The 27,883-nt window shown below is 36.4% G+C and overlaps 1 protein-coding gene across 5 annotated transcripts; it reads right to left on the minus strand.

Annotated features, from left to right (window-relative positions):
* On the minus strand, positions 1–26,944 carry LOC125653975 (spermine synthase-like). 5 transcript variants are annotated; one of them, XM_056143456.1, is made up of 12 exons: positions 26,917–26,944; positions 10,285–10,389; positions 8,774–8,897; positions 6,472–6,580; positions 6,155–6,219; positions 5,787–5,968; positions 5,037–5,191; positions 4,681–4,770; positions 4,266–4,377; positions 1,326–1,411; positions 893–1,002; positions 1–793 (listed from the first exon to the last, which is right to left on the minus strand). In XM_056143456.1, the coding sequence occupies exons 2-12, from the start codon at positions 10,343–10,345 to the stop codon at positions 748–750; spliced, it is 1,140 nt and encodes a 379-aa protein (XP_055999431.1). In that variant the 5' UTR covers positions 10,346–10,389; positions 26,917–26,944; the 3' UTR covers positions 1–747. The 5 variants fall into 5 exon arrangements, with proteins under 5 accessions (XP_055999431.1, XP_055999429.1, XP_055999430.1 ...); XM_056143454.1 differs by lacking the exon at positions 26,917–26,944 and adding an exon at positions 15,168–15,478; XM_056143455.1 differs by lacking the exon at positions 26,917–26,944 and adding an exon at positions 15,146–15,476.
* Positions 26,945–27,883: the final 939 nt, after the last annotated feature.

Consider the following 27,883-nt stretch of genomic DNA (forward strand, 5'->3'; position numbering starts at 1 on the left):
CCGAATTTAACTTTTATTAAAACAAACAGCATTCTATGGTTTATGAAAGCCTCACCTTTAATTTATCGCAAGGAATGGCGATACAGATTGTCGCAAAAATCATATATGTTGACGCTATCACTAAAACTACAATAATTCTACAAAAGTAGCAGTGTGGTTTTAGTCCTAACGTTTTTGCGATGTTGTATAAACCTTTTCGTTTAACTCGAGAACCGGATAGGTCCTCCAGAAAATTGTAAAATGAAATCCATATATTGGTATGATATTGCTCATGTTGTTTCTTTTCTGGACCACGTTTTCCCAGTTCTGCCCTCGATCCATTGTATAGACAAGCATGAAACGTCTAGAATGCAACACTGGAAATCAATATCCGGTCATTTAAAGTACGGGGTATATAATACACGGTACAAATGGCATCTACCCGTTTCCTGTTTCCGAATATAACATTACAACATCTGGATTTCTCCAGACCTACATATAATGCACTTCTATTTGCGATAAAACTATTCATACTTGCCACATCTACAGCTAGTACATGTATATCTAAGTGTTCAGGTCATATGTTCCAAACGATGGAAATGGGTGCAAACAGCTTACTGAACAACAATGAATTAATAATTCTAATTAACAATCTATATTCCCATTTACACCGCAAATGCACACAAATGATTTTTTTCCCAAATCATTAGAAGTATATAATTATGAGTATTATCACTAATTTGGACCGTCACTTGAATCTGCTTCCTATCATCCATCAGTGTTAATCTGGTTTCGTACTTCATACAAGCAATATCTGGTAATACTTTAAGGAAGCAAAAAATTCATATCAAAAACATTATCACGATATAAAAAACGTACAATTCTCTTTCAATCTCTTTTTGAAAAAGGATACGTCTCTTTGAATGACGGAACATGGAGATCTGTTCTTGTGAACTCGAGACCAAGAGCCCGCACATCCTTCTCAAACCTTTTAATGTAATTACGGGCGCTCAAACAATTGCCCTGCAGAATAGAGTAACATATATTAGATTCACCCTGGAGTAACTGGACGTCAGTTCGTAGGTAAAGGGCGTATTTTCAACAAAACCTTTATGTATATTTTCTTACAATAAATGACAGAGGAGCACGTATATGTTTGAGGAACAAATAAAGTATGAAAGTGTTTACATCTTAGGTAAAATGCAAGAAACTGCTTTCAAGTGTAAAGTACATCCAATACATTGACAGGAACAATAAATGTGATAGCATTTGTCTCATTCAATTAAAATGCGTACCATTTTATACAAATGTACAAGCATTGATTGTATTCACAATTGACTACATACTCTTGCTAGATATTTTCCTCCAGGTTGCAAAACTTTCATCGAGAGTTCTAGAATCACACAACTTGTTTCAAACTGGTATGAAAACCCTGCAGAAGAGAAAGCTAAAATTTGATAGATGTTGTGGTCTGTGTTGAAGTTTTTTTGCCTGAAAAGGTGAAGGTGACGAATAGTGATCAATATCATACATTTATCTCCTATAAGGAATGCAAAATTAAGAATTGGAGATATATGGCCCCTGAATATACAAAGGGTGGGATCAGGTGCCCAGGAGGAGTAAGTATCCCTTGTCGATCATTCACACCCACCGTGAGCCCTTTATCTTGATCAGGTGAACGGAGTCAAATATATCCGTATGTTCACGCATGTTATTTTACGTCGTATTCGAGAAGATTTTACTCGTGTCTGTGTAAAAATGTGTTTTGTTTGCTTTGCACCCCTTCGATATTTGTTTTACCAGATTTCATTGAAATTGTACAAATTTAATTCTTTGTATGATTCTTGAACTGCAAGAATGAAAATTCTTTATCTTGCAAACGCCATCTATGACACGGGACCTTTATATCTTAATTTAAACAATTTATTGAGAAACTCAACAGGATTGGGCAACAGGCATAGCCTATGTAGGCCCTCTCTCAGCACATGTATTTTAAGGTGCCATCCGAAAGACCCGCAAATATCGTTTCTAAATGAGTAGAGTTTGGCGAAGCACTAGTCACTACCTATTTTTACTTCTCAAGTTTGACGGGACCAAGTTACAAACGAGGCTCGAACCTACTACTTCTCAGTTACCGCCACCAGTTTAAATGAATTATTCCCGACTACAAATATAAATTAATTATAAATTCATTCACGCCAATGATTTGTCTGCATCTTCTTTCATCTAGTATATCCCTTTGAACCTATTGACATGGTAAGTAAACAATATTGTGGGGGGGGGGATTTATCCAGCAGGTCCCTGGCGTTGTTTTAGCACTGACCAATGGTTGTCCTGATCTACCAGTATCCAACGTTTCTTCAACTTAGAACCCTTATTATAATATTACGTTCAATGAAAGTCGAAGATAACGAACAGTGATCAATCTCATAACTCCTATAAGCAATACAGAGTAGATAATTGGGTAAACAAGGTCCCCTGGACACACCAGGGGTGGAATCAGGTGCCTAGGAGGAGTAAGCATCCCCTGTCGACCGGTCAATCAAAGGAAATGAATCAACGTTACATCATCAACATAATATCACGCTGTTGATACAAACGTTGAATTATCAACACAACGTATACATTGGATCAATGTAAAGATATAATATTTTTAACTTTAACTCGTTCCTATTATTTCAAAATTGTAGCAACAGTTTCTACGGATTAGAAGGGAAAGACGGGAATACTAGTATTTTGAATCGAGATACCCGTGGGGATCCGGGTTAAAATAGATCCTCAGTACCCCTTGCTTGTCGTGAGAGACGAGTAAATGGGGCGGTCCTTCGGTTGAGACCGCAAAAACCGAAGCCGTGTCACAGCGGGTGTGGCACGATAAAGATCCATCCCTGCTCGAAGGTCCGTAAGCGTCGAGCATAGGCCTAAATCTTGTAGCCCTTCATCGGCAATGGTGAAGTCTCCATTAAACGTTAAACAATATACAATCAACCGATCAATCAATATCGAGGTTCTATGCCACAGTATGCGTTGAAATAGTTGCGTCAGCGGTTGGATCACTTGACTGATATTAAATTTTAAAAATAGTTAGATTTATATTGTGAATACTTTGGATAATGTCTTAATATGTCTGCAATCAGTTATGTAAGTAGATGAAAAGTGTGAGGAAAAAACAGTGATCAGACACAAAAAAAGCTGTGTTTCCGGTTACCCGACCGATCCTAAACTGTTCTCCCATATTTTCTCAAAGTAAAAACATCTAATAAGTTCGGGCTCGATATTCAAATTATCGGAAATTTTAAAAATGGCGCCATGCATGCTTTCTGCACAAATATACATACAATCATGTATCAAATTGGGTAAAATCGGTTGTTAAAATGTCTTTTTGGGGGTGGGGTGGGGGCTACATGTATTTCAGTATTTTAAATAATATTGAACACTTGATGCTACATGTCAGTAGCCACAAGTGTAAGTATCGTGTATAAGTTTCTTTCCCGGTGATACAAGACAAATATCTAATGAATTAAAAATAAGCCAAAAAATAATAAATTACCTACCCCGATCCTATTTTTGTAAATAGATGTAATAGGAAGCACACCTATTTTTGGCCTCACTATAATAAATCTCGCAGAGAATACAAAATAGAGAACCGGGCAAACACGGCTTCGAAGAACCACTAGAAATGAAATAATGTGTCTAGAATGAGTAAATATCCCCTGTTGATCGGTCACACCCTCCTTGAGCCCTCCGTCTAGATCATGTAAACGTAGTCAAAATCAGTATCAATAGAAAAATAAAGGAAAACAAGGAAAGGGAAGATTTCTCAAACACTGAAACTGTAGATCGATATATCAATGTGGGAAAGAGGAGAATATCCCTGTAGATGATGATAGGAAAGGGAAGATTTCTCAAACACTGAAACTGTAGATCGATATATCAATGTGGGAAAGAGGAGAGTATCCCTGTAGATAATGATAGGAAAGGTACAATTTCCCAAACACTGAAACTGTAGATCGATCTATCAATGTGGGAAAGAGGAGAGTATCCCTGTAGATAATGACAGGAGAGGGCAGCTTTAAAACGAATGGATCATGGTTAGAGAGGAGCAAGCAGACCCGAGGAAGGATAATAGAGAACACAATGAATACATCGGTAGATCTGTCATAAGCAATCTAATACATTAATTCTGAATGCAAATAACCTAATAAAATCCCTGAAAATCAGGAATTTAGAATATTAGCTTCGCCAGAGTTACTCCTACGTATTGCAACAATTTCATTCATACTCACCGTACTGATTTTTGTCGACAGAAAATTCCGTCAAATCGTTGATGATGTAATCATACTTTCTTCCGGATTCTAGTGTGTCTTTAAGTTCTTGCACACAATCACAAATCTTTATCTAAGTACAGTAACATTTATTAAGACACACCTGCTGTTCACATATCTGTGACGTAGCTCGCCATAGTTCGCGAAAAGTTTGAATATCCATATCCGAAATTGTAGTCTATCAATTTGAAACAAAATTTATAAATTACTCTTACTTTTACATGTATTTGTATAACAAAAAACTCTCACTGTCTTTGAAATCATCGACTAGATTAAATGTACTTTGAATATACTACTTTAACTTCACTTTAACTTCCAAATTATTTTACTGATGATATTCATGCTTAGCAAAACGAGTATGATATCTTAAGCTCACCTTATAATTCGTCCCCTCCCTCTTCTTCATAGTATCACCACATACTTTCTTTAAGTACTTATCACAGGCTATAACCACCTCTTCGTCTATCTACAAATATAGTTTTCTGATGAATTCTAAGTATATCGATATCGATTATTAATTCAGGTTTATACTAACCTGTAATTATTTTTATATATTAACAATAGTCGAATTAGTTTACAAAAATATCTTAAAGATATAAATTTTAACAATATATGTAGAGATATGCATTTGTATTTAGGTACTAGTATATTTAAAACAATTCTGTTGAAATTGTAGCTTATTTGAATAAATATTCTATCATGAACAAATTGTTTCCCCTTTTGATGTCTTACTTCCGCCATGAGGATATTAGCCGGTGACTGTTTTAACAACTCGTGTAAAACACCCCCGTCTCCACCTCCAAGGATAAGTATGTGTTTATTTTTAAAGTCGTTCTTTCCGATTCCTAATAGTGTTTCTGTGTAAATCAAATCACTCTCACCAAGCACTGCAAAATAGAATCATAATGCAAATTTTTTGTAATATGCAGTTTGATTGGCTAACGGAAAGCTTTCAATGGTGATGTCATAATAGAATGATGCAAAAATATAGCGTCAAACGTAAAGATTTCGTAACGTATTTCATACTACAAAAAGACAAAACTGAACGAAATAAGACACCATGCACAAATATTGAAATTGCAATAGAATGGGATAGCTGTCTTCTTATTTGCGGTTGCGACCGTGAAGTCAGCTTTAACGAAATGAGAAGATATTTATTCCCGACGGTACTGGTGTCGTGATCATCCTTTAATACATGTACCAATATTTTACGGGAGTTGTAGCATTGTTTAAGCAGATTTGAGGACTAGGAAATGTCACTAGTCTGCCACAGTCACATGTACATTGTACATACATTGTACATACAAAACAACACATACAAGATACACTTTTGTAACACCTCCAATTTATATACAATCATAATGGTGTATCACATTCCAATCGAGATGCAAAATACCACACTTTCAATTAGCATATTTAATCATTGAAATCATTTTAAGTAATTTTACACATTTGCGGGTATTTTTGTTACCCGATACTTACTTATATCATCATCGAGCAGAAGAACATTGCCGAACTCTCTTGATCTGGCGATTTTGATATTCTGCCATTTGCTCTGTGTCTCGTACAGTATTTCCTCGTAGTCAGTCTCAAGTAGGCGCTCGTCACCGGTGTAGCCATATGTCCACGTGATACCAGGGGCTCTTCTGATTGGACAGCATAAACTGCAATAAATCAGCAATACAAACAGGATGTATGCACAAAACTTATTAATATACAAATAATATAGTTATTACATTTTCGCTTATATTTGAAAAATATATGAAGAGATTGAGGCATGTCAAATGAAAGATGATAAAAAAGGAAAATTAATATCGTATATCACGTGAATAGTACAAGGTGTGGTTTACCTTTTACAGTCCTCAACGAAATCATTGAGATGTTCAGACACCGACCTTTCTAGTTCTTTTATGAACTATAAAGAAATTAACAAAGGTCCATTTCTAAAAGATATTCATCAAATGATATGCAACATCAAAATAACAATTTCAATTCAACTACATGCAGTTTTTAAATAATTGTACAAATGTAAGAATTGAAATAATCAAATTCTTCAAAATAAGTGAGTTCTTTAATCCATGCTTCTTTAACTATCATCGGAATAAAGAAAGTTGAACTGGATGAAGCGTCCACTAAATCATGGCGTACATGCATTGCCAGCTCTTACCTCTAAGTGGTATGGCTCAGACAGCGGCTTCAAATATTTTGCATCGTCCACTACAAATGTAATGTCCACCGTGAGGTAAGCGAAATGATAAAGATGAATCACAATGTGGCTGAAGAATAAACAGAACATTGTCTGACTCTGATAAAGAGGAATCCTAATAAGGCTGAAGAATAAGCAGAACATTGTCTGACTCTGATAAAGAGGAATCACAATGTGGCTGAAGAATAAACAGAACATTGTCTGACTCTGATAAAGATGAATCACAATGTGGCTGAAGAATAAACAGAACATTGTCTGACTCTGATAAAGATGAATCCTAATAAGGCTGAAGAATAGACAGAACATTGTCTGACTCTGATAAAGATGAATCCTTATAAGGCTGAAGAATAAACAGAACATTGTCTGACTCTGATAAAGAGGAATCCTAATAAGGCTGAAGAATAAACAGAACAGTGTCTGACTCTGATAAAGATGAATCCTAATAAGGCTGAAGAATAAACAGAACATTGTCTGACTCTGATAAAGATGAATCATAATAAGGCTGAAAAATAAACAGAACATTGTCTGACTCTGATAAAGATGAATCCTAATAAGGCTGAAGAATAAACAGAACAGTGTCTGACTCTGATAAAGATGAATCACAATATGGCTGAAGAAAAGATTTATAACAGAAAGAAGTTAACTTTGAAAATGTCAGGGTTTTACTAAAATAAATCAATATATCAGTTTTACTATAGTAAATGAAACTATATATGTATGAAAGTTTTACTATAGTAAATCAATGTACCAGATTCGTAGAAACTATAATTGTAGGAAATTATGATTTACGATATTGTTGGAAGGTTTTAGGCTAGGAGGGTTGTTAAGTGGCTAACGTATTGCCAATTTGAGTAAACAACATACAGTAAATAAACTTGTAAGGGAAGGGAAACTTATGGTATAATTATTATGTGTCAAACAAGACTTTTCCTCTTACAATTATTGGTGGGAGGAGAACTAGCTGGTGGATTAAGATGAAGATGGAATTTTGTAAGTAACCTTGGAGATCTAGACGGCACTGAAGACAGTGCTTAGGAATGTATAAATAGACGTCTGAAAATACATATATTTGGTACCGTATAAGTTTTACATTATGACCCCTGGGTCAAGGCCTCTGCTGGTAGACTGTTAGTCCCCGAGGGTCTACTACAGCCCAGTAGCTAAGTACTTCGTTACTAGCTTGAAAATACGGATGTATATTTAATTGCTGTTACAAAATGTAGAAATTCATTTCAAAATTAAGGATTATCTCCCTCGTGCATAGTTCTTATCCTTAGACGAATTTGATTCCACTTTTAGGCACTCTGTCTTCCCCTAAAATAGCTCTTACAAGTTTATTGTTATTCCGGATTTCAAAAATTTAGGTTGAGCATCACTGAAGAGACATTATTTGTCGAAATGCGCATCTGGTGCATCAAAATTGGTACCGTGTAAGTTTTACGTGATAATGAAAGAGAACGAATGCAAGTGTGATCGTAATTACACACCTCCCTTATTTGTGGTATCCAGATAGGAAGATGAATAAAAATACATTTATAACAAGAAAGGAAAATCCAAGCACAGTTTTAACAAATGAAAGACAATTATCATAGAATTCAAAGACCATTTTCTTGTAATACCAGTTCGGATGCAAAATTCAACATGTTTCAGCATAATTTCCGATGATGGATTGTAAAATCAAAAGAAAAAATGAGAAACCAGAATTCGAAAGGCAGCAGAATTCAATATTTTTACTAGATGTAGCCTAATAATTGGCGGATGAAGAGACTAATATAGAACAACCGAAGCTATGAGTAAAATGAAATTCTTTCGTCAGCGTGTTTGAGGTGCAATTATAATACAACAAGCAATGTATTAAAGAAATTCTGTGCAGGCCTACTGTTTATCTTTGCCTTATACTTTAAGTTCGAGGGGCCCATGCGACTGTCTAACATTATGAAAAACGTTTAAAATGCAGTCCGTAAATTCCAGTTTTACAAAAACTGAATTAAAACCCCATTATCGGTTCCTTCATCGAACTGTGCACGAATGCGCACTCTATTATCTTGTATATATTCATCAATTGAAAAGAGGGCTAAGATGTCTCATCATCACATTCACTAGAAGGTATTAACACAAGCAGTCCCCGAAATTACACTGCATGTATCAACATGATTAAAGTTTAGATGTATTTTAATTTATTGATCATGTTTACGAAAACATCTGCGGTTTATTTAATCTTGGATATATAACGTTGCTCGTGAATTTATACACTCGTAGTTACCTCCCATCATCTGATGTCGCCGTGATCATCTTGTCTCCTTTCTCCCCACAGTCACACACCGTTTGTAATTCCGCATTGCCATGGAAACAAATGCCCGGTATGGTATGATACAGCGCATGGGCCTCTGTTTAAAAACAAAACCCCAGTCTGATGTTTATGTCGATGTTACCCCAACTTCAGAAATCACACAGACTGGACAAAACGCATCAAATGATTTTCATTTGTTTTCTGTATGTTTCAAGCGTTAATTCTAGAATTTAAATCATCACACATCTTTTATCTCCAGCAAAGTGTTTTGGATAAGGTCCCGCCTAAGTCAAACTGATATGGTTCTGCAAGACCAATTTCACTGAATTTTTTTTTTATGGTACACATGTGTTATTTATAAAAACGTTTGTTTTGTCCGGATTAATGCAAATGTACTATGAAAGGGCTCAAATCTTATACTTTTTTATTTTGATGAGGTCGGTGTCAAAGCTTCTAATAAATGGACATTTTTCTTTTCTTTTCTTTAGACATTAAAAGATTGTCGAGAAACACATGGAGAAATAGAGCATTTCTTATTGATGAAATATACCACGTCACACTGTCCTAATTAATTCATTAGACTGTCATTAACGAGTTAATATTTTTCAGGTGATATAAGATATCATGTATTAATTTTTTGATCAGCTTTGATGAATTTCCCATAGAGATACCTCCTCTCCCAGACCACTCCGTAAAGCAACTCTGTTTTTGGAAGACAATTAGTGAATTTTATTTATGGGCTCTCAAACAACTCAGTAGACTTTAATCGATCACGTACATGTGTAATCTTTAACGCAAAGAGACAGAAAAGGTGTAATTCAATCTTAAATCCTGTTTCTCGAATCTAAAACAAGGTATGTGGGGCAGAACATGATCAGATATTAACAACCATTTTTAAATCACCATTTTACATTTCTTTCCAATGAAGATCAACTGCAAAAATTAAATTGTAAGCAGCAGAAAAAAGTTCCACTAGACGTAGATATGTAAACAAATATATATTTCTGAAAAAATTAATTTACTGATCATGTCCAGAATAAAGCGTAAATCAAACCTATATGTAAATGAATTTCATCTGAATCGCTAGAGTTTTAATCTACATCCCCCCCCTTATATATTCTATTGTATTGAAAACTGCTGGTACCAAATCTAATCTGGCACTTATGCAGATTAGGAAAATATTGCACTCTATTTCTTTATATGATATGATACACATAAATACTAATATTAAGCATTAATACAGAACAATATTTCTTATTTGAATATTGTTCATTGATTGAAAGTCGTTGATTAGAGTCCGCTTCATTATAAAAATACCTGTATATTTCATTTCTATTTATGAAATAAGACAGATAATTTCTGTATAACGTATGATGCTGAAATGTTGCCAGTCTGGAAACTACGATAGAACACCCTGGCAGAAATTAAACCAGTTTGACTTTGGCGGAACCTTAAATGAGATTCAATGTTTTAATATGACTTACCTTCCGAGTCAAACGTCTCCTTTTTCAATGTAAAACACATCATGACGGTTGCAGTTCCCATTTTCAGCACTTCTTCTTGGTACAGTGTAGTTGCGAATCTAGATGCTGTAGTATTAAACATAAACCGTACAGAGATTAAATAGGTGTGTTGTGCACGGTCGTGCCATTAAAAAAAATCTAGTATAATTTTGAAAAACCAAAGGGTATTTAAAATTGTTAATAGTGTGAGGTGTGTATCGTTTGATAATCGCGATATTAGTATCATCAAAATCATCTAATCGTCCGTATTCATTTAAACTGTTATAAGAATGGCCGTGATCCCTATTTTTCGTGATTACAATCTTCCATTAGTCACAGAAACAGATGAATTTGTATAAAATTAAATGTACCACAAGCCGGAATTTATACAGTTTATCGTTCGTATCGTTTCCACATCGAACATAAATAGATAGCTGTAAAAATATAACGAATCGAATGCTTACCGACCCTACCCGCTTACGTTACGTGAATTGTATTATCTCTGTATGGAAATCTCAGTTCAAGGCATGAAATGAACCCTTTCATGTGTGATATCAAATAAAGCCAAATTCTAATACACTTTCTTTAACTAAACATTTATCTCCTCTGATAAAAGTTCATTTTCCGAAAAATTAAACTCCCAATTGATGAATCTATATTATTTGTTCTGTCACTCTGATCACAACTGAATTTAAATCGGTTTTATTGCAGAAATGGAGATGCCATTACAATTACAAATTGTAAGCATTTAAACTTCTGTAAATGAATGAATGCTTGTCGATTTTCTTTGAACTTGTTGCGGTGATAGTAAATGTATAGCAGTTTATCATACACCATTAGCTATATGTGTCAATTGACATAGCTGTCACGCGTTGTGATTTGTTTTTCTGTACTTTGGAGATTTTTGTTTTTCGGATACCAATTTATACTTCTTCCTAACCTTCAGGACTTAATTTCACATACGAAAAGAGAACCAATCTATTACAGGGAAGAGAACCAGTTTATTACAGGAAAGAGAACCAGCTTATTACAGGAAAGAGGGCCAATTTATTACAGGGAAGAAGACCAATTTATTACATGTGATTAGATGTGACAAAGAGCTGTCCCTTTTTAATTTTGATTTGATATAAGAATTTTTACAAGGTCTTTCTGTCCCCAAGGAAAGGAAAATGGTTTTACGACAATTCGCTGTGTAACATATCTTGATACTGTTGTTGTATGACTGACTATTACGTAACAATAACAACTGTTTGGTGACATTTTGATATAAATCAACAACAAATCTATATTGATTTTGAAGTCTTTATACTTATCGAAAGTTAAAGAGTAATAGTAGAGAGCAATAGCAAGATCTCAGTTTACTTGCAGTGGAAAAAGAGATTACAAGCAGGTGGAAAACAGTTTGTGTATTATGCATCTATTAGTGATGCCCGTCTACACCTACATATTATATCATACAGGTAAAATCTACAAATTCATCAAACATTTTACAGGCATAAAAGAACACACACACAGAAATATAGGAGTATGATAACTACGTGGTATGCTTTGCCTTGTTTTGTAAGGACAGCTTCTTTTGCGAAAACAATTACTATATTCTATTTCCAGGGCATCCCCACTACTCAACCATTTCCGAAGATATTTTCATGCTAATTTCAAGTCGGAAGTCTGAGAGGTTTCTCCGGATCACACTAAACATCCATGGTCAACTGGTCATAAAACAATCACTAGTACCACAGTATTACCACTACCCATAATCATAATCATATCCGCGCGATAACCTCGGTACGAAATCAAAACTCATCGTCATATAAAGTTAAGAATGTCCTCCATGCCATAACAGTACTCGTGATCAGACTCACTCCAGGAAAAACATCCGAGGTCATATCTAGACGTGGTCACGCCTGACATCACCACTGCGAGTGGTTTTATTAAATATAGAACATTCGTAAATTCCAGTGGTTATATAGAAATAGTCACGATGAGACCAGCACCACACCAATATAAAGCTATGTCACCAACTCTGACATACTAACACTACAATACTATGTCCACAAGTCTGTCATACTAACACTACAATACTATGTCCACAAGTCTGTCATACTAACACTACAATATTATGTCCACAAGTCTGTCATACTAACACTTGCCATACTATGTTCACAAGTCTGTCATACTAACACTACAATACTATGTCCGCAAGTCTGCCATACTAACACTACTAACACTACAATACTATGTCCCTAAGTCTGCCATACTAACACTACAATACTATGTTCCCTAATCTACCACACTAACACTATAATATTATGTCCCTAAGTCTGTCATTATAACACTACAATACTATGTCTACAAGTCTGCCATACTAACACTACAATACTATGTCCCAAGTCTGTCATATTAACACTACAATACTATGTCCCAGGTCTGTCATATTAACACTACAATATTATGTCCACAAGTCTGTCATACTAACACTTGCCATACTATGTTCACAAGTCTGTCATACTAACACTACAATACTATGTCCGCAAGTCTGTCATACTAACACTACAATACTATGTCCACAAGTCTGTCATACTAACAACACAATACTATGTCCACAAGTCTGTCATACTAACACTACAATACTATGTCAACAAGTCTGACATACTAACACTACAATACTATGTCCCTAAGTCTGTCATACTAGCACTACAATATTATGTCACCACATCTGCCATACTAACACTATAATATTATGTCCACAAGTCTGTCATACTAACACTACAATACTATGTCCCTAAGTCTGTCATACTAACACTACAATACTATGTTCCCTAATCTACCACACTAACACTATAATATTATGTCCCTAAGTCTGTCATTATAACACTACAATACTATGTCTACAAGTCTGCCATACTAACACTACAATACTATGTCCCAAGTCTGTCATATTAACACTACAATACTATGTCCCAGGTCTGTCATATTAACACTACAATATTATGTCCACAAGTCTGTCATACTAACACTTGCCATACTATGTTCACAAGTCTGTCATACTAACACTACAATACTATGTCCGCAAGTCTGTCATACTAACACTACAATACTATGTCCACAAGTCTGTCATACTAACAACACAATACTATGTCCACAAGTCTGTCATACTAACACTACAATACTATGTCAACAAGTCTGACATACTAACACTACAATACTATGTCCCTAAGTCTGTCATACTAGCACTACAATATTATGTCACCACATCTGCCATACTAACACTATAATATTATGTCCACAAGTCTGTCATACTAACACTACAATACTATGTCCCTAAGTCTGTCATACTAACACTACAATACTATGTTCCCTAATCTACCACACTAACACTATAATATTATGTCCCTAAGTCTGTCATTATAACACTACAATACTATGTCTACAAGTCTGCCATACTAACACTACAATACTATGTCCCAAGTCTGTCATATTAACACTACAATACTATGTCCCAGGTCTGTCATATTAACACTACAATACTTTGTCCTCAAGTCTGTCATACTAACACTGCATTACTATGTCCACAAGTCTGCCATACTAACACTACAATACTATGTCCCAAGTCTGTCATACTAACACTACAATACTATGTCCCTAAGTCTATCATATTAACACTACAATACTATGTCCCAGGTCTGTCATACCAATACTACAATAATATGTCACCACATCTGCCATACTAACACTATAATATTATGTCCACAAGTCTGTCATACTAACACTGCAATACTATGTCCACAAGTCTGTCATACTAACACTACAATATTATGTCCCTAAGTCTGTCATACTAACACTACAATATTATGTCCACAAGTCTGTCATACTAACACTGCAATACTATGTTCACAAGTCTGTCATACTAACACTACAATACTATGTCCGCAAGTCTGTCATACTAACACTACAATACTATGTCCACAAGTCTGTCATACTAACAACACAATACTATGTCCACAAGTCTGACATACTAACACTACAATATTATGTCCCAAGTCTGTCATATTAACACTACAATACTATGTCCCAAGTCTGACATACTAACACTACAATAATACTATGTCCACAAGTCTGTCATACTAACACTACAATACTATGTCCCCAATGGTATATTTCTCTGTTTGTCATATTAAAACTACAACACTGTGTTTACAAGCCTGTCATACTTATACTTAACTACCACCATTTTATCCCCACGCTGCCTATAGTGATCTAACATTATGATATCTTTCTCCCTATCTCCGCAATGCTACAACCCTGTTACTACCTATTTTCTATTTCACATGCTGCTATAGATCCCCTAAGTGTCCACTTCTGTACTAGATGAGAAAGAGCGCATATCATATCCATCATAATCAAATAGGACAGCAATTATTGCAGGGGTACCCCGGAATGTGAGACGTCGAGGACAAACACATGTCGATATATTGTTGATATGGCAGTTTACGTTCCCGCTACATCAATCATGCAACACTTAAAACACTAAAACTTCCATCATGTGGGCGTATATTCATGAAATATGTTCTGATATTTATCATATTTCATTTCATTGGTCACGCCCCCTCATACGCGGTAATTAAGTAAATAAACTGTTCTATTCTGTGTGACGATATCCGAGAACGCCACGATGGATCAGAAAACTGTGTGAACTTTACATATCTAGCTATTAACCTTATGTCAGTATTCATAACATGCATGTGAACTGACAGTGGACATTTCAAAACTTAAAACAAGCGTGATAACCGGTGTCGGAATCTCGATAAAAGAGAAAAATCTTAAAAATAAAAAATCAACTTACCGTCCAGTAGTCGTTTACTTACAGTGCATGTAGAACGTTCGGTCGTTACTATCGAAGTCAGATAAGATATGGCTGTATCCAGGTTGTTATCACCTCAAATGAATTAAGTAATGCATTGTCATGCCCATAGTAAAGAGTGTTTTAAAGGAAAATAAAGAAATAAAACATTTAAAGGAAACACTTGGGTGTCACAAAACAGAAAAATCCTATCGTCGGAGATGCATTTGTTTGTGCAACGGATTGGATTTCACTACCGGGTATTTATGATTGAGTGGACTATAAAATTATGGCTCTGAGAATTATTTGTATAAAGTTTAAATGTTATTTCTTATACGGTGATGAGCAAAGGTCTACCCATGCACTGGCACCTGACGTGTGGATAGCATGTATAAACCTTATGTACACCCCCTACCCAATGAAAAAAATAACATAGAAGCAGTAAGTCATCCAAACGTGTGATTTCCCTGCCAATTAACTTCATAAGTCGTTCTGTATAATTATTTTCTACTTGTTGTAAGATTTAAAGAAGGCCACTTGTGACACATAGTAGTAAATGCACTATATGCATAGGCGGATCCAGGAATTAGTGAAAGGAGGGGGGGGGGGTCCAGCACTTGATCTTTTAGGTACTTTTCACAACCTCCACCCCTACCCATTTTACCCTTTGCTGGTGTACATAACATCATAGGGAGATCGTGACACAGTCTTTCATACATGAACAAATGAAAATTAAAAACTATCAGTGTACTTGTTTCCAAAGTTCTAGTCATTCTATTATCCATACTCAGACCTGATTTCACAATGAAAAAAAAGAAGAAGAAGAGGAAATAGAAGGTTACTCCTAGTAGGCGGGGGGGGGGGGGGGGGGGGGGGTTGTGGGGTTGTGGGGTTGTTCAGGGGTAAATGGTGCAAAATCCTGCATTCTGAGCATTATCTGGCACTTCGTTTTAAAATGAATACTTCTTTAACAAAACTTTTATGTTACATATATACTTTTTAAGAATTTTTAAGTGATGCTTGTATCTGAGGAAAATACCGTAAATACATATCAGTGATCTTATTTATCCTAGAATTAAATGATATACTAGTGTTGATAAATTTGAGTGATGTAAGTATCCACCTTTCATATCATTTTGACTCAAAGACTCGTTAAAATTGAATAACTCGTTAAACTTTTTGGTCCACAAAGGGGGGGGGGGGGGGGGGGGGGGGCGGACCCACATCCCTCTGGACCCGCACTTGGTACTATGTGTTAGTACCTCACAAGTGGTCATTTCAAAAAGTTACAGAATATGCTGGATGACCTACATGTATGTAGGTGATTGGCAGGAATAACACATTTTGGATAAGTTATTGGTTCTATCTTTATTTTTTATTGGGTCTAGAAGGGGGGGGGGGGGGTTATGAACATGTATGCATACATAAGATCTATACACGCTATCCACGTCTGTGGTCTGATTTGGTGACCACCATACCCTCTCACATACTGCCGATCTGAAGATCGAATTCGCGTGCGTTAACCACCCCCACTCAGATACCCAATACACATGTACACACACTGTGCGTGTGTGTGTGTGTGTGTGGGTGGGTGCATGTGTGTGCATGTGTGTTCTTTAGCTGAATATCTCCTTCATTTCTTGCTTCATCTACTATACAAATATTTTCACCAATACCCAGTCACCTTGACTTTTGCTAATGTACATTACCCCAAGGTCATGATAAATTACCTAGTCATAATCAATATATGTACCTAGTATGAATTTTTCATATTGATACTTCTCCACAATACACTGTAGGTATGTCAAAGGCAATTAGCATTGTTTTGGTTTTCTTCAATAGTAGGGGAAGAAAAACTAGACTTCATATTTGTCAAGCAAAAAAAATGAATAAAAACGGAACCAAAAAAAAAAAAACAACAAAAAAAAAACCCACACACACAAAATACCCCCCCCCCCCCAAATAAAAATCAGAGAATACATGATGTAGGTACTTTTGCCCAAACCTCAAATTGTAAATAATGCGAGAGGGGTATTACCCTCGAATCATCGGTTTGATCAAACGTACGTTTCAACTACAAATCATTTCATTAAGTACTGCTGCTACTACTACTACTACTACTACTACATGCATTATCAAAATAGGGAAAAAAAACCAGCCAATGAATTTATTTTTTCAGGTAAAAATAAAGGCATTTGTTTGTAAAAATAACGAAGAAAGTACGTTGTCAAAACAAGTGAGGACCACGCTGCACCACACCCATCCCCTCCATCGCCGATAAAGTGTGTGCCCCCACGCCCCCCCCCCCCTTATTTTGATAAAATCTTAATCTTGATTTTAGTTTCATCAATGACTATGGTAAAGGTTACATACAAAACTATCAGAATAGCTCATATTTACAACAAACTAAAATTTTCAGATTTAGAGGTAATATAACTATAAATATTGAAGAAGATGTATTTTTCACCAAAACCATGCCCATGAATGTATTTAGAAGAGTGTTGGAGTTTATTATTACTTGTGTATGTTTTACTTTCGTGTTATTGTTTGTGTGACCACAAAATCTTTAATTAGAAGACTAAATACTAAACAGTTACATATAGCTTGCGAAATAACCCTGAAAAAAAAATCACTATTCAGTCTTCATGAATCCTATAAACTCCGAAAATTGATACCAGGGGGAGGAGATGGAAATCGCCAGAGATATACCCATTGATTTCAAAACAACACCATCTGAATCTCGACAATGTACGAGCTGGGCAGCGAGACGCATGAAGACTTCTCTTATCGGCATGGATATCTCACAGGGATCTTTTCCTGATACTAGATCACTGAGATATTATACCGGCCCTCTAAAATCCTTAGGTATCTCCATTCACGACACTACTGTTCAGAGGCGTGAAATAATTGTGGATCAGCAGAGGAGTAAAAATGAAAATTAGAGGGGGGGGGGGGGTAGCAGCAATTTACCTGCTTTTCTAGATAAACATATCATTTTCAAATAACATTTATGACATATTTGGATAATAGCAGGGAAGGCAACAACTATTTGATAATCTTCGATATTCTATTTGATCCCTTTGATCTTCATTAGCGCTGATAAAAAGATCGACATTATGATAAATGTGTATATTGACGTTCGCATACAATAAAAATGTATCGCCGACTGATGAATTTACTCTTTATCTCTGGAACTTTGGTTATATTGCCATATATATTCGAATATTCCTAAAATGATGGAGTAATTGTACTAACGTATCATACATGGAAACGGTGACTATCAATCTGATTAAAATCAGATCCTAGAATACGCTCACAATAGTGTACCGATCTAAGTGAGCGGATCTCAGGATCTGGTTTTAATCAGATTGCGGTGGCTATCTGCTCCCGATATCACGAAACGCCCGGATCGCGGGTAATGTACCTTTAAGGTAAAGGTAAAAAAAAAAATGACATTCATGAAATTTGTTGCTTTGGATTGATTGATTGATTGATTTTATATTGCTCAACGTCCCTCTCGAGAATTTTTAACTCGTATGGAGACACCACCATTGCCGGTATTAGAGGGCTACCAAATCTTGCGTTTAGTCGCTTTTTACGACAAGCGGGGTGCACCGAGGACCTATTCTAACCCGGATCCCCACGGGGTTCTTGATTGGGAAGATGCGTTTCTGTTGCTGTCTAAGATACACAGTTAAACACGCTTATAGCGAAATATGGGGAACGGACAATTTTAATTCTTTATTTGTAATATCCAATGGTTCAAGATACATATTGAAACCGCGGGGAATAAAAGAAATAACTTCACTGTCATTGTAAATTAATCGTAAGCGTGCTGGCTGTAACAATGTTTGACTGTATCAGTAAAGTTAAAACAGATCTATACACGGGGTTTTTGTTTGTTTGTTTTTTGTTGTTGTTGTTTTTGTTGTTGTTTTTTTTGGTTGTTGTTTTTGTAAATGCAACTTCGTTATAAACTTATACAGTCGAAGTCAAATATAGCCCACAAGTCCTTGTCAACTGCCCTTCGTGACCTTTTTAAAGACACCGGCGAAGAGTGCGATCTAAGCGTTTCATCATACAACACACAGTACAATGCTGCATATTCTACCAAATGAATTTCAGCAACAACTTTAAACTTCATCCTAATGCCTTTCCATGAAACATACGTAATCTCATTTCATACATTTCAAGGTAACAATAAATTTTCTGTGTACACACGAAGAATAAGTCAACATTACTCGGGCTGTCAGCGGCCTGTGGTGGATCCAACGCCGGCCACACCCCCACCGCCTCCCAATATAATCCTTACAAATGAAAATATGTTCTAAACAGTAAGATATATACGTCTTATTTTGTCAGAACTCAGTATTTTCGCCCGGAACCTATTGGAGACATCGAGACAGCCTCTCCCCCACCCCCCGACACTCGGCCGTTTCCTGTGTCCCTCCCCATTACCCCAGTTCAGATATTTCTGGATCTGGCACTAACGGCCCACACGTCATCAATATCGCTATAACCTCTAGCTGGAATGGGATTGATATTAATGACGTTAAAGGATCAGCTGGACTGAGATTTAGTCCTAACAATCATTCTATTTTTATGCATATCAAACTATGGCAGCATTGATGTTCATATACAGTTAAAAAGAAAGGGACGAACTTCTGGTCACGGTTACTGTGACGTCACGGTTTCGTATTTGCTGACGTGTGATAACAATAGGTTGCACGATGTATAAGTTAACACAGCTTGGTTTACTGTGTGTTATGTATGACATTAATTTTGGAATAATGTTATTTTTTAAAGTTTGAAATGGTAGAGTTCTCTTTTGTTGTTGTAACTTACATTACCTGCTACATTTACAAGATAATGGAAGTATATTCCATATATGTAATGCATTTAAGTGTACAAACCACATAGCCATACACTTGGACCCGACCCTCTAACCTAAATGTTGTGTATGTCATAATTTTGGTAGATACTCTAAATGTTTTTTTCTCTCTATACACCCAGTTCGTTTGCAAGATGAAATGATCTTTTAAAGATGGAATTCATTTTTTAGAATATGATTCATATATTATATCTCCACCCCCTCCTGAGAACTGACACCCTAACCCAGAGACCCATGATTACAATCGAGTACTAAGGTTATATCAAATATATATTACTCCAATGACCTGAAAGTTCATACTGAAAATCATTTCAATTTAATGCACTAAACCAACTCATTTCAACGCAAAATGAAATTTGAAAAATGTATATCTTTTTAAAATAAGACTAATCTGAACACACTTTGCCCAATTCTGTATCTGGAATGGGGGATTTTCATACCCAATGTACATCATATGCAGACGTACATGTAAGGATGTAATTACTAGGACACAATATTTTAATTAAATCAATAGTTATTCAACATATCAAACGTATGTACATAAGAAGAAAAAGTATCTGTCTGTTTTCGAATATAACACTACAACATTTGTATTGTTCGCACACCTTGTGCAAGTTTAAAAAAAAACACACCATGATTTATGTATGCGTCAAAACTACTCACAGTTGTGCTCTTTATTTTAGTATTCATATTCATTCTATATGTACTATATATATTTAGGATCAGTTCCTGCTAGTACTTTCGCCTTACGGCTCTTCACGCAGTTCGTCATTCAAGAATGAAGAAATCAACACAATTATGAAATAATCTAAAAGAGTGAAATCCAAAGTGATCACATAGTTATCCAATATCAGTTCCTTCTCGTACTTTCGCCTTATGGCTGTTCAGCCAGTTTGTCTTGAATGTCTCATAGTTACATGGTAACGCTCTACCACTTAGCTACCGCGAATAGATAGGATACACTAAAGTAAACTCAAAATAGAAAACATTGCCGAGTCCTCGACTGTTCTTATATCAAGTAATTAACAGAACTCACAATATAAACGACAGTAAAAATCAGCATTTGGCAGTACGTACATAAATCAATGATGTATGTACCTGTAGCAGTGTGTTTTAACTTGTATATATTATATGACACCATATTTTGATAAACATGAATAGTGCATATGGAATTAAAAGCACATTTTATGATTTAAGTCAAATTCCCAGATCAACCCCCTGATTTACTTAGTATAATAGGTGAATGAAAAGGTTCACAGGTCTTGTTATTTCATTGGCTGTAGAACCGCGTTTTATTCAGTTAGAATCTTGAGAGATTTTTTTTTTTTATATTCAACTGAATTCCAGAAAGGACTCCAGTAAATCAGAGTCTTTAACCACATCTTCTCGAAAAATGATGAGGATATTGAACTCGCTGCTCGAGTGAAACATCAGATTGAACTTACCAATCCTGTGCCATTCAAACAGCGACACAGAAATGTTCCACTCAGCATGGTTGGAGAAATGAGGAACTAAATTCAGCAACTGCTTACTAGTGGTGTGATCAGACGTGCAAAGTCGCCATGGGCCAGTAACGTGATGTTAGTGAGGAAGAAGAATGCTCAGCTCAGAATGTGTATCGACAATTGAATCAGAGGACAGTGAAGGATTCTTATGCCCTTCCGAGAATCGATGACATCTTAGACTCTTTGCATGGCAAGAGTGAATATCATCAGATTGAGATAGAAGAGAATCACAAGGAGCGCACTGCCTTCACTGTAGGACCACTCGGGTTTTTCGAGTTTGAGCGAATGCCATTTGGGTTAGCCAATGCCCCTGCCACCTATCAACGATTGATTGATTGATTGTATCTTGCTTAACGTCTCAACGACTGATGGAAGACATATTCGCAGATCTTAATCTTAGCATATACATCATCGACCTGGACGACATCATTGTATTCTCAAGGACATTTGAGGATCATCTCAAAAGACTGGAAAGAGTTTTACAAAGAATACAGAATTCAGGATTGAAACTGTCGCCATCCAAGTGCCAATTTTTCCAGACTAAGGTTAAGTACGTTGGACACATGATTTCCGCTGAGGGAATAGAACCAGATCCAGAGAAAGTGGACAAAGTGAAGTCCTGGCCAACACCAAGAACACTCGAAGAGGTCCGCAAATTCCTAGGATTCATTGGGTACTACCGGAAATTCATCAGAAATTTCTCCAAACTTGCCAGACCACTGACATATTTAACACCCAGTCCACAGTCATCACAGAAGAAAGGGAAACAACAATCGTCCGTCAACTGGAGATGGGGTAGAGAACAACAAGAGGCTTTTGACGTTCTACGACAGCACTTGATATCACCACCTAGACCTGGATACCCAAACATGACAATTCCATTTGAACTCCATACTGATGCTAGTTCCAAAGGACTTAGAACCATTCTTTACCAAGAACAGGTTGGGATTAAGCGAGTCATTGGATATGCTAGCAGAGGACTTACACCAGCAGAGAGAAATTATCCTGCCCATAAGCTTGAGTTTTTAGCTTTGAAATGGTCCATCACTGGGAAATTCAAAGATTATTTATATGGGTCAAAGTTTACTGCCATTACAGACAACAACCCATTGACCTACATTCTTTCCAATGCCAAATTAGACTCAACAGGCCATAGAGGGTTGCAGTATTATCTGCCTATGATTTTGACATCAAATACAGATCAGGCAAGAACAATGCAGCAGCAGATGCACTATTCAGATAGGAGGAACCAAACAGTGCAGATATGGTCACTATTTCATTAGATTCAATTAGCACCATCAACAAGTCCCAAACAACACCTTGTTAGAAACTATATCCTTCTCAGAACAACCACTGGCTCAGTTACAAGATTTCCATGGAATCATGAAGATTGACATCGAGAAAGCGCAGCATGATGATCCTGAACTATTGCCCTGGATACATAGCATTTATGATGGATACAGGCCAAAGAAGAGCGAACTATCTGGATCTTTCTCAGACACCATTTTGTTCAGGAACTTCGACAAACTGAAGCTGATCAACAACATTCTGTACAGAGAAGTGAAGATGGATGAGAAGACAGTCAATCAGCTTGCTGTACCTTCAGGTTTAGTAAGTCATGTATTGAGATCTTTACACAAAAACATGGGACATCCTGGAGGGGAGAAAACGTTAGATTTACTTCGGGATATATTTTTCTGGCCTGGATAGTACAAGGATGTTGAGAATTGGATTAGAGACGTAGTAGATGTATTATTAGGAAAACACCAGTACAAGACAAAGCAGAACTTAACAACATCATCACCACCCAACCTCTTCAATTGATCTGCACGGATTTCCTATGTTTAGAGAAAAGTAAGGGAGGATGGTGTTGGAAGAGTAAAGATTCTGCACAGAAACTTACTGCTACCAATTTGGACATCTTTTAGAATTCAAACCGAAGGTAGATGCAACACCAGAGTATCCAGTTCCGTCAATGCGGAAGCCAACACCAAAACCCAGAACAAGACAACAGAAAAGCGAAGACAGTGACACTCAGTCAACTGCAGAAACCCAATTTGATACAGATGAGGAGGAAGCAGTCTTATGGGAGATTCCTAGAGGAACACAACGTCATCCCATTGATACCCCTAGTATCGTATTACCTGAACGGAGAGAACTCGGAATAGAGAATGCAGATTTCCCAACAGATGAGGACGCTCATCAGGTTGGAGAGCATTTTGAAGATCATACAGAAGAGGAGACTGCTATGGAACCTGCGCCACAAGCAGAAGATCCAGAATCTGAAACTGAACTAACAGCTGATGCTGAACCAGAAACATATGATACGGATAGAAATTAACCTGTTACTGCTCCACGCAGATCGACCAGACGCAGAAAAGAGCCAGCATGGTTACGAAGCAGAAAATTTGTAAGGCTTCAACAGGGAACTATTGACCCGCATTGGTCCGAGAAAGCGAAATTTCTTCAAAACATTCTGCAAGACGAACACTACCAAGGTTTTGAAAGAAACGAGATTTTGAAGACTCTTCTAGAAATTGTTAAGAAGACTTGATGCTTCCATTTTCATGAATTGTGTGACAGTATTTCATTATCTACATGCTTTTATAAATAACTTATATATTCTTCTCAGAGAATGACGAGAACGTAATTTTTTTTAGAGGAGGGGAAGAATGTAGCAGTGTGTTTTAACTTGTATATATTATATGGTGTGAACGGTCAACAGGGGGTGCTTACTCCTCCTAGGCACCTGATCCCACCTCTGGTGTGTCCAGGGGCCCGTGTTTGCCCAACTACCTATTCTGTTTCGCTTATAGGAGTTATGAGATTTATCTCTGTTCGTTATCTTCACCTTGCATGATACCATATTTTAATAAACATGAATAGTGCATATGGAATTAAAAGCACATTTTATGATTTAAGTCAAATTCCCAGATCCACCCCCTTATTTACTTAGTGTCATAAGTGAGTGAAAAGGTTCACAGGTCTTGCTATTTCATTGGCTGTAGAACTGAGTTTTATTCAGTTAGAATCTTGCGACTTTTTGGTCATGTTGGTTGTGGTTTTGAGTTAAGCAGGTTTAGTATCATTCAGCTGATTTGGCAATTTGGTTTTGACAAAGACATTACTAGACCTTCAAATCCAGACCTGACATTTAGAAGCATCCAGGCAGCAATTTGATGTTTACATGAATTGGACCCTGCTCCATAGATAGGTAATTAAAAGATATTACCTTTTGTTATATTTAAAACATGTAATTTCATAGTGTTACATTATTTGTAATGCAACTGGAAATATTTGAGTAAAGTATAGTTTACAATATTTGAATTAAGGGAGATAACTCTTAAGGTTGAAATGTACTCTATATTGATTGTAAATCGCTGTGATATTCATTGTTTTGTCTTTTAGGGCCATTTTGTAATCGACATTGTAATCACCATTGTATTCGTCGTTACCATCATCATTACTTTTATCATGCAATAAATGACTGCATTGTGAACCCTAAGACAGGAGTTGGTTATTTCTATCTTACAAACCACCACCCCTGCAACATACCAACACTTGAAATATCGGTAATTATCATACCTTATCAGTATCAAGGGCACATTAACAGTAATTATCAGTAGTTATTTGCAAAAATGAAACTCTCAGTACCTTTTCCGTCCAGTAATGTTCCTGGATTACACAGTGCTTTTCCTCTTTAGGAAAGGCATGAAAATTAAGGTTAAGGGACATACTACCGTACATTTTTGTGTAAAGTATCAAATTATGATATTTTGACTGAATGACAATCCCGATGACACCCCTTCTCTTAATTGGGTACCCTAGCCGTAAAATGAAATGGAAGTTCTCATGGTATAACTGTTTATCCTAAATTAAATTATGAATGACATATTTAATGAATTGAATTAACGACTAATTAGACATTTCATTTCTTGAAATAATTTCTTGAACGTTGTATATATAAAGTCAAAATTGCGCACAACTCTAGATTACCATGATACGAGGGTGAGTCAATAAGTAACCAGCCTAACTTATTTCTGGTTGAGATCCACCTCTTTTTATGGAATTGCCCTCTAGTGTGATGCACTTAGACCGAAGGTGTTAAAGTGCCAGAACTGAATAAGTCAGAGTCCTTTCCATTGTCCCACTCCTCAACTACTTTCACGACTTCTTCGTCACACCGGAAATGACCTCCAAGGATATCCTTTTTCGAGTTTGAAAATAGTAAGAAGTCGCTAGGAGCTAGGTCAGGCGAATAGGCAGTATGTGGTATTAATTCATACCCGTTCCACTGTACAGCATCCATTGCAACTTTGCAATTGTGGATTCTCTCGGTTTCCTGTTACAGCAAATCACTTTTAGAGAGTTTACCTCGGCGTTTTTCACGGATGCCAGTTCTCAGCTGTCTAGCAAGTTAGTATAGTACACTCCAGTTATTTTACTTCTCTTGGGAAAAAAGTCCAACATAGTAACGCCTTTTGTGTCCCAAAATACTTTGACCATCACCTTGACTTCCGATGGTTGCGTCCTGAACTTCTTTAGACTCGGGAACCCAGGTCCTACCTACTGACGACTCTGAGCGTTATTCTCCGGCTCATGATAATGAACCCAAGCCTCATCTACAGTCACCAGACGCAAACGAAAGTCACCTTTTAACCTAAAACTCTTAAACTTGCCGCTACATACTGATGCTCTGGTTGCCATTTACTCATCGCTAATGGATTTGGGGACCCACCTGGCTGTTAGCTTGCGCATGCCTAAACGATCATGAAAGATTGTTGAAACGCTACCGTGTGAAATGCCTAATCTCTGCACTATTTCTTCCCTCTGAATTCGCCTATCAGAGTATAACAGATCCCGTACTTTCTTACACATTTCTTTGTCGGTGGCATCCAGTGGGCGTCCAGACCTAGCTTCATCTTCTAAAGACGTTGAATTCTCCTACCGAGAATTTAAGCTGAGCATAAAATGGTGCAGAAAACCCATAAACATCGTCTAACTCGCCGTGTATTTCCTTGCCTGTTTTACCTTTTAAATAGAAGTACCGAATTCTTGCACGGTACTCAACTTTAGATGCATGCCTTTGCATCACTAGCTATGTTTGACATTCAATATCTTCTTAAAGAATGCCTCGATGCGCGTGCAGTTTTGTACCCAGGTATAAAACACGTGTTGAAACAATGCATGAAAATCGTGACCGCCTCCATCAATCGGAAATTGGAGAGGCTGGTTATTGACTCTCCCTCGTATATGTATGAACAACCTTTGAAATCATACACTTTCAATTGATCTACATTTTCAAAATATGTTATAAAAACGAAAATAAGAGAGTTTTTCTCAAAAATGCAATAAAGAATACAAGGGCAAACACAAACCTGTGGAAACACCAAAGGTTGGATCAAGCGCTTAGGAGGCGTAGGTACCCCATGTTGTATGGTCACACCTGTTATTGTTAGCCAATGGAAATATATCTAATGTTTTGGTAGGTTTCCTGTCTTACACGTGATCACATTCAGATGCAGGGAAGTAATAAACTAACATTTCTTTATTATGAGATGAAACGTCAGATTTGGAAGTGACGCATATCCTAAGTTTCTATTGAAAGATAATATCTGAGTGTCGCAAATGATCCAAATCACTGAAAGATCATTCCTCCACATGAATTACATCGCAATACGATAAATCTAGAAATTTAAGCTCTGGTAAAGAATTGAAGAACATTTTCTTCTTATATGTATTTGTAAGATTATTCGAAGAAAGGTCAAGATATATTAAATTTCTAAGCTGTTTATTTGGATTGATTTATTGTATGTTGTTGTGACTTAAATGTAATCAAACTACATTATCATTAATTTTAGGAATCTTTTTTCCAATTCTTCCTGAGCAGTTAACATTGACACCATTGTTTCCCTGCTAACAGATACACGTCACGTTTTCATATATGCATGCTCTGGCTGAGGCCGAAACGGATTCCAGATGATAAATACATTCAAAATACGATAAAGGCCTCATTTCCATTATATGCATTGATTAACGACAATATGCATTTGCACTATAAATAGATTTAAAGAGAACTCGCTTTATAAATCATCTGTTTTGTTAGCAGTGTAGACTAATTCTGCACGTATCAAACCAGGAAGTGTAAACCTATATTCACGCCAACCTTACACGATAGCAAAGTTTCAATAAGCCAAGGACACACCACCATGTGTGGTGTTACCCATGTTCCTATTTTGGTTGTAGGGTAGGGTTTACAATTTCAAATAATCGTTACAAAGGTTATTTTGTAAACATCATAGACATGTGTAACCATGGGAAAAATATTTTTCAAAATTATTAGAA

The sequence above is a fragment of the Ostrea edulis genome, chromosome 7 (assembly GCF_947568905.1).
Source record: "Ostrea edulis chromosome 7, xbOstEdul1.1, whole genome shotgun sequence".
Taxonomy (NCBI): Eukaryota; Metazoa; Mollusca; class Bivalvia; order Ostreida; family Ostreidae; genus Ostrea; species Ostrea edulis.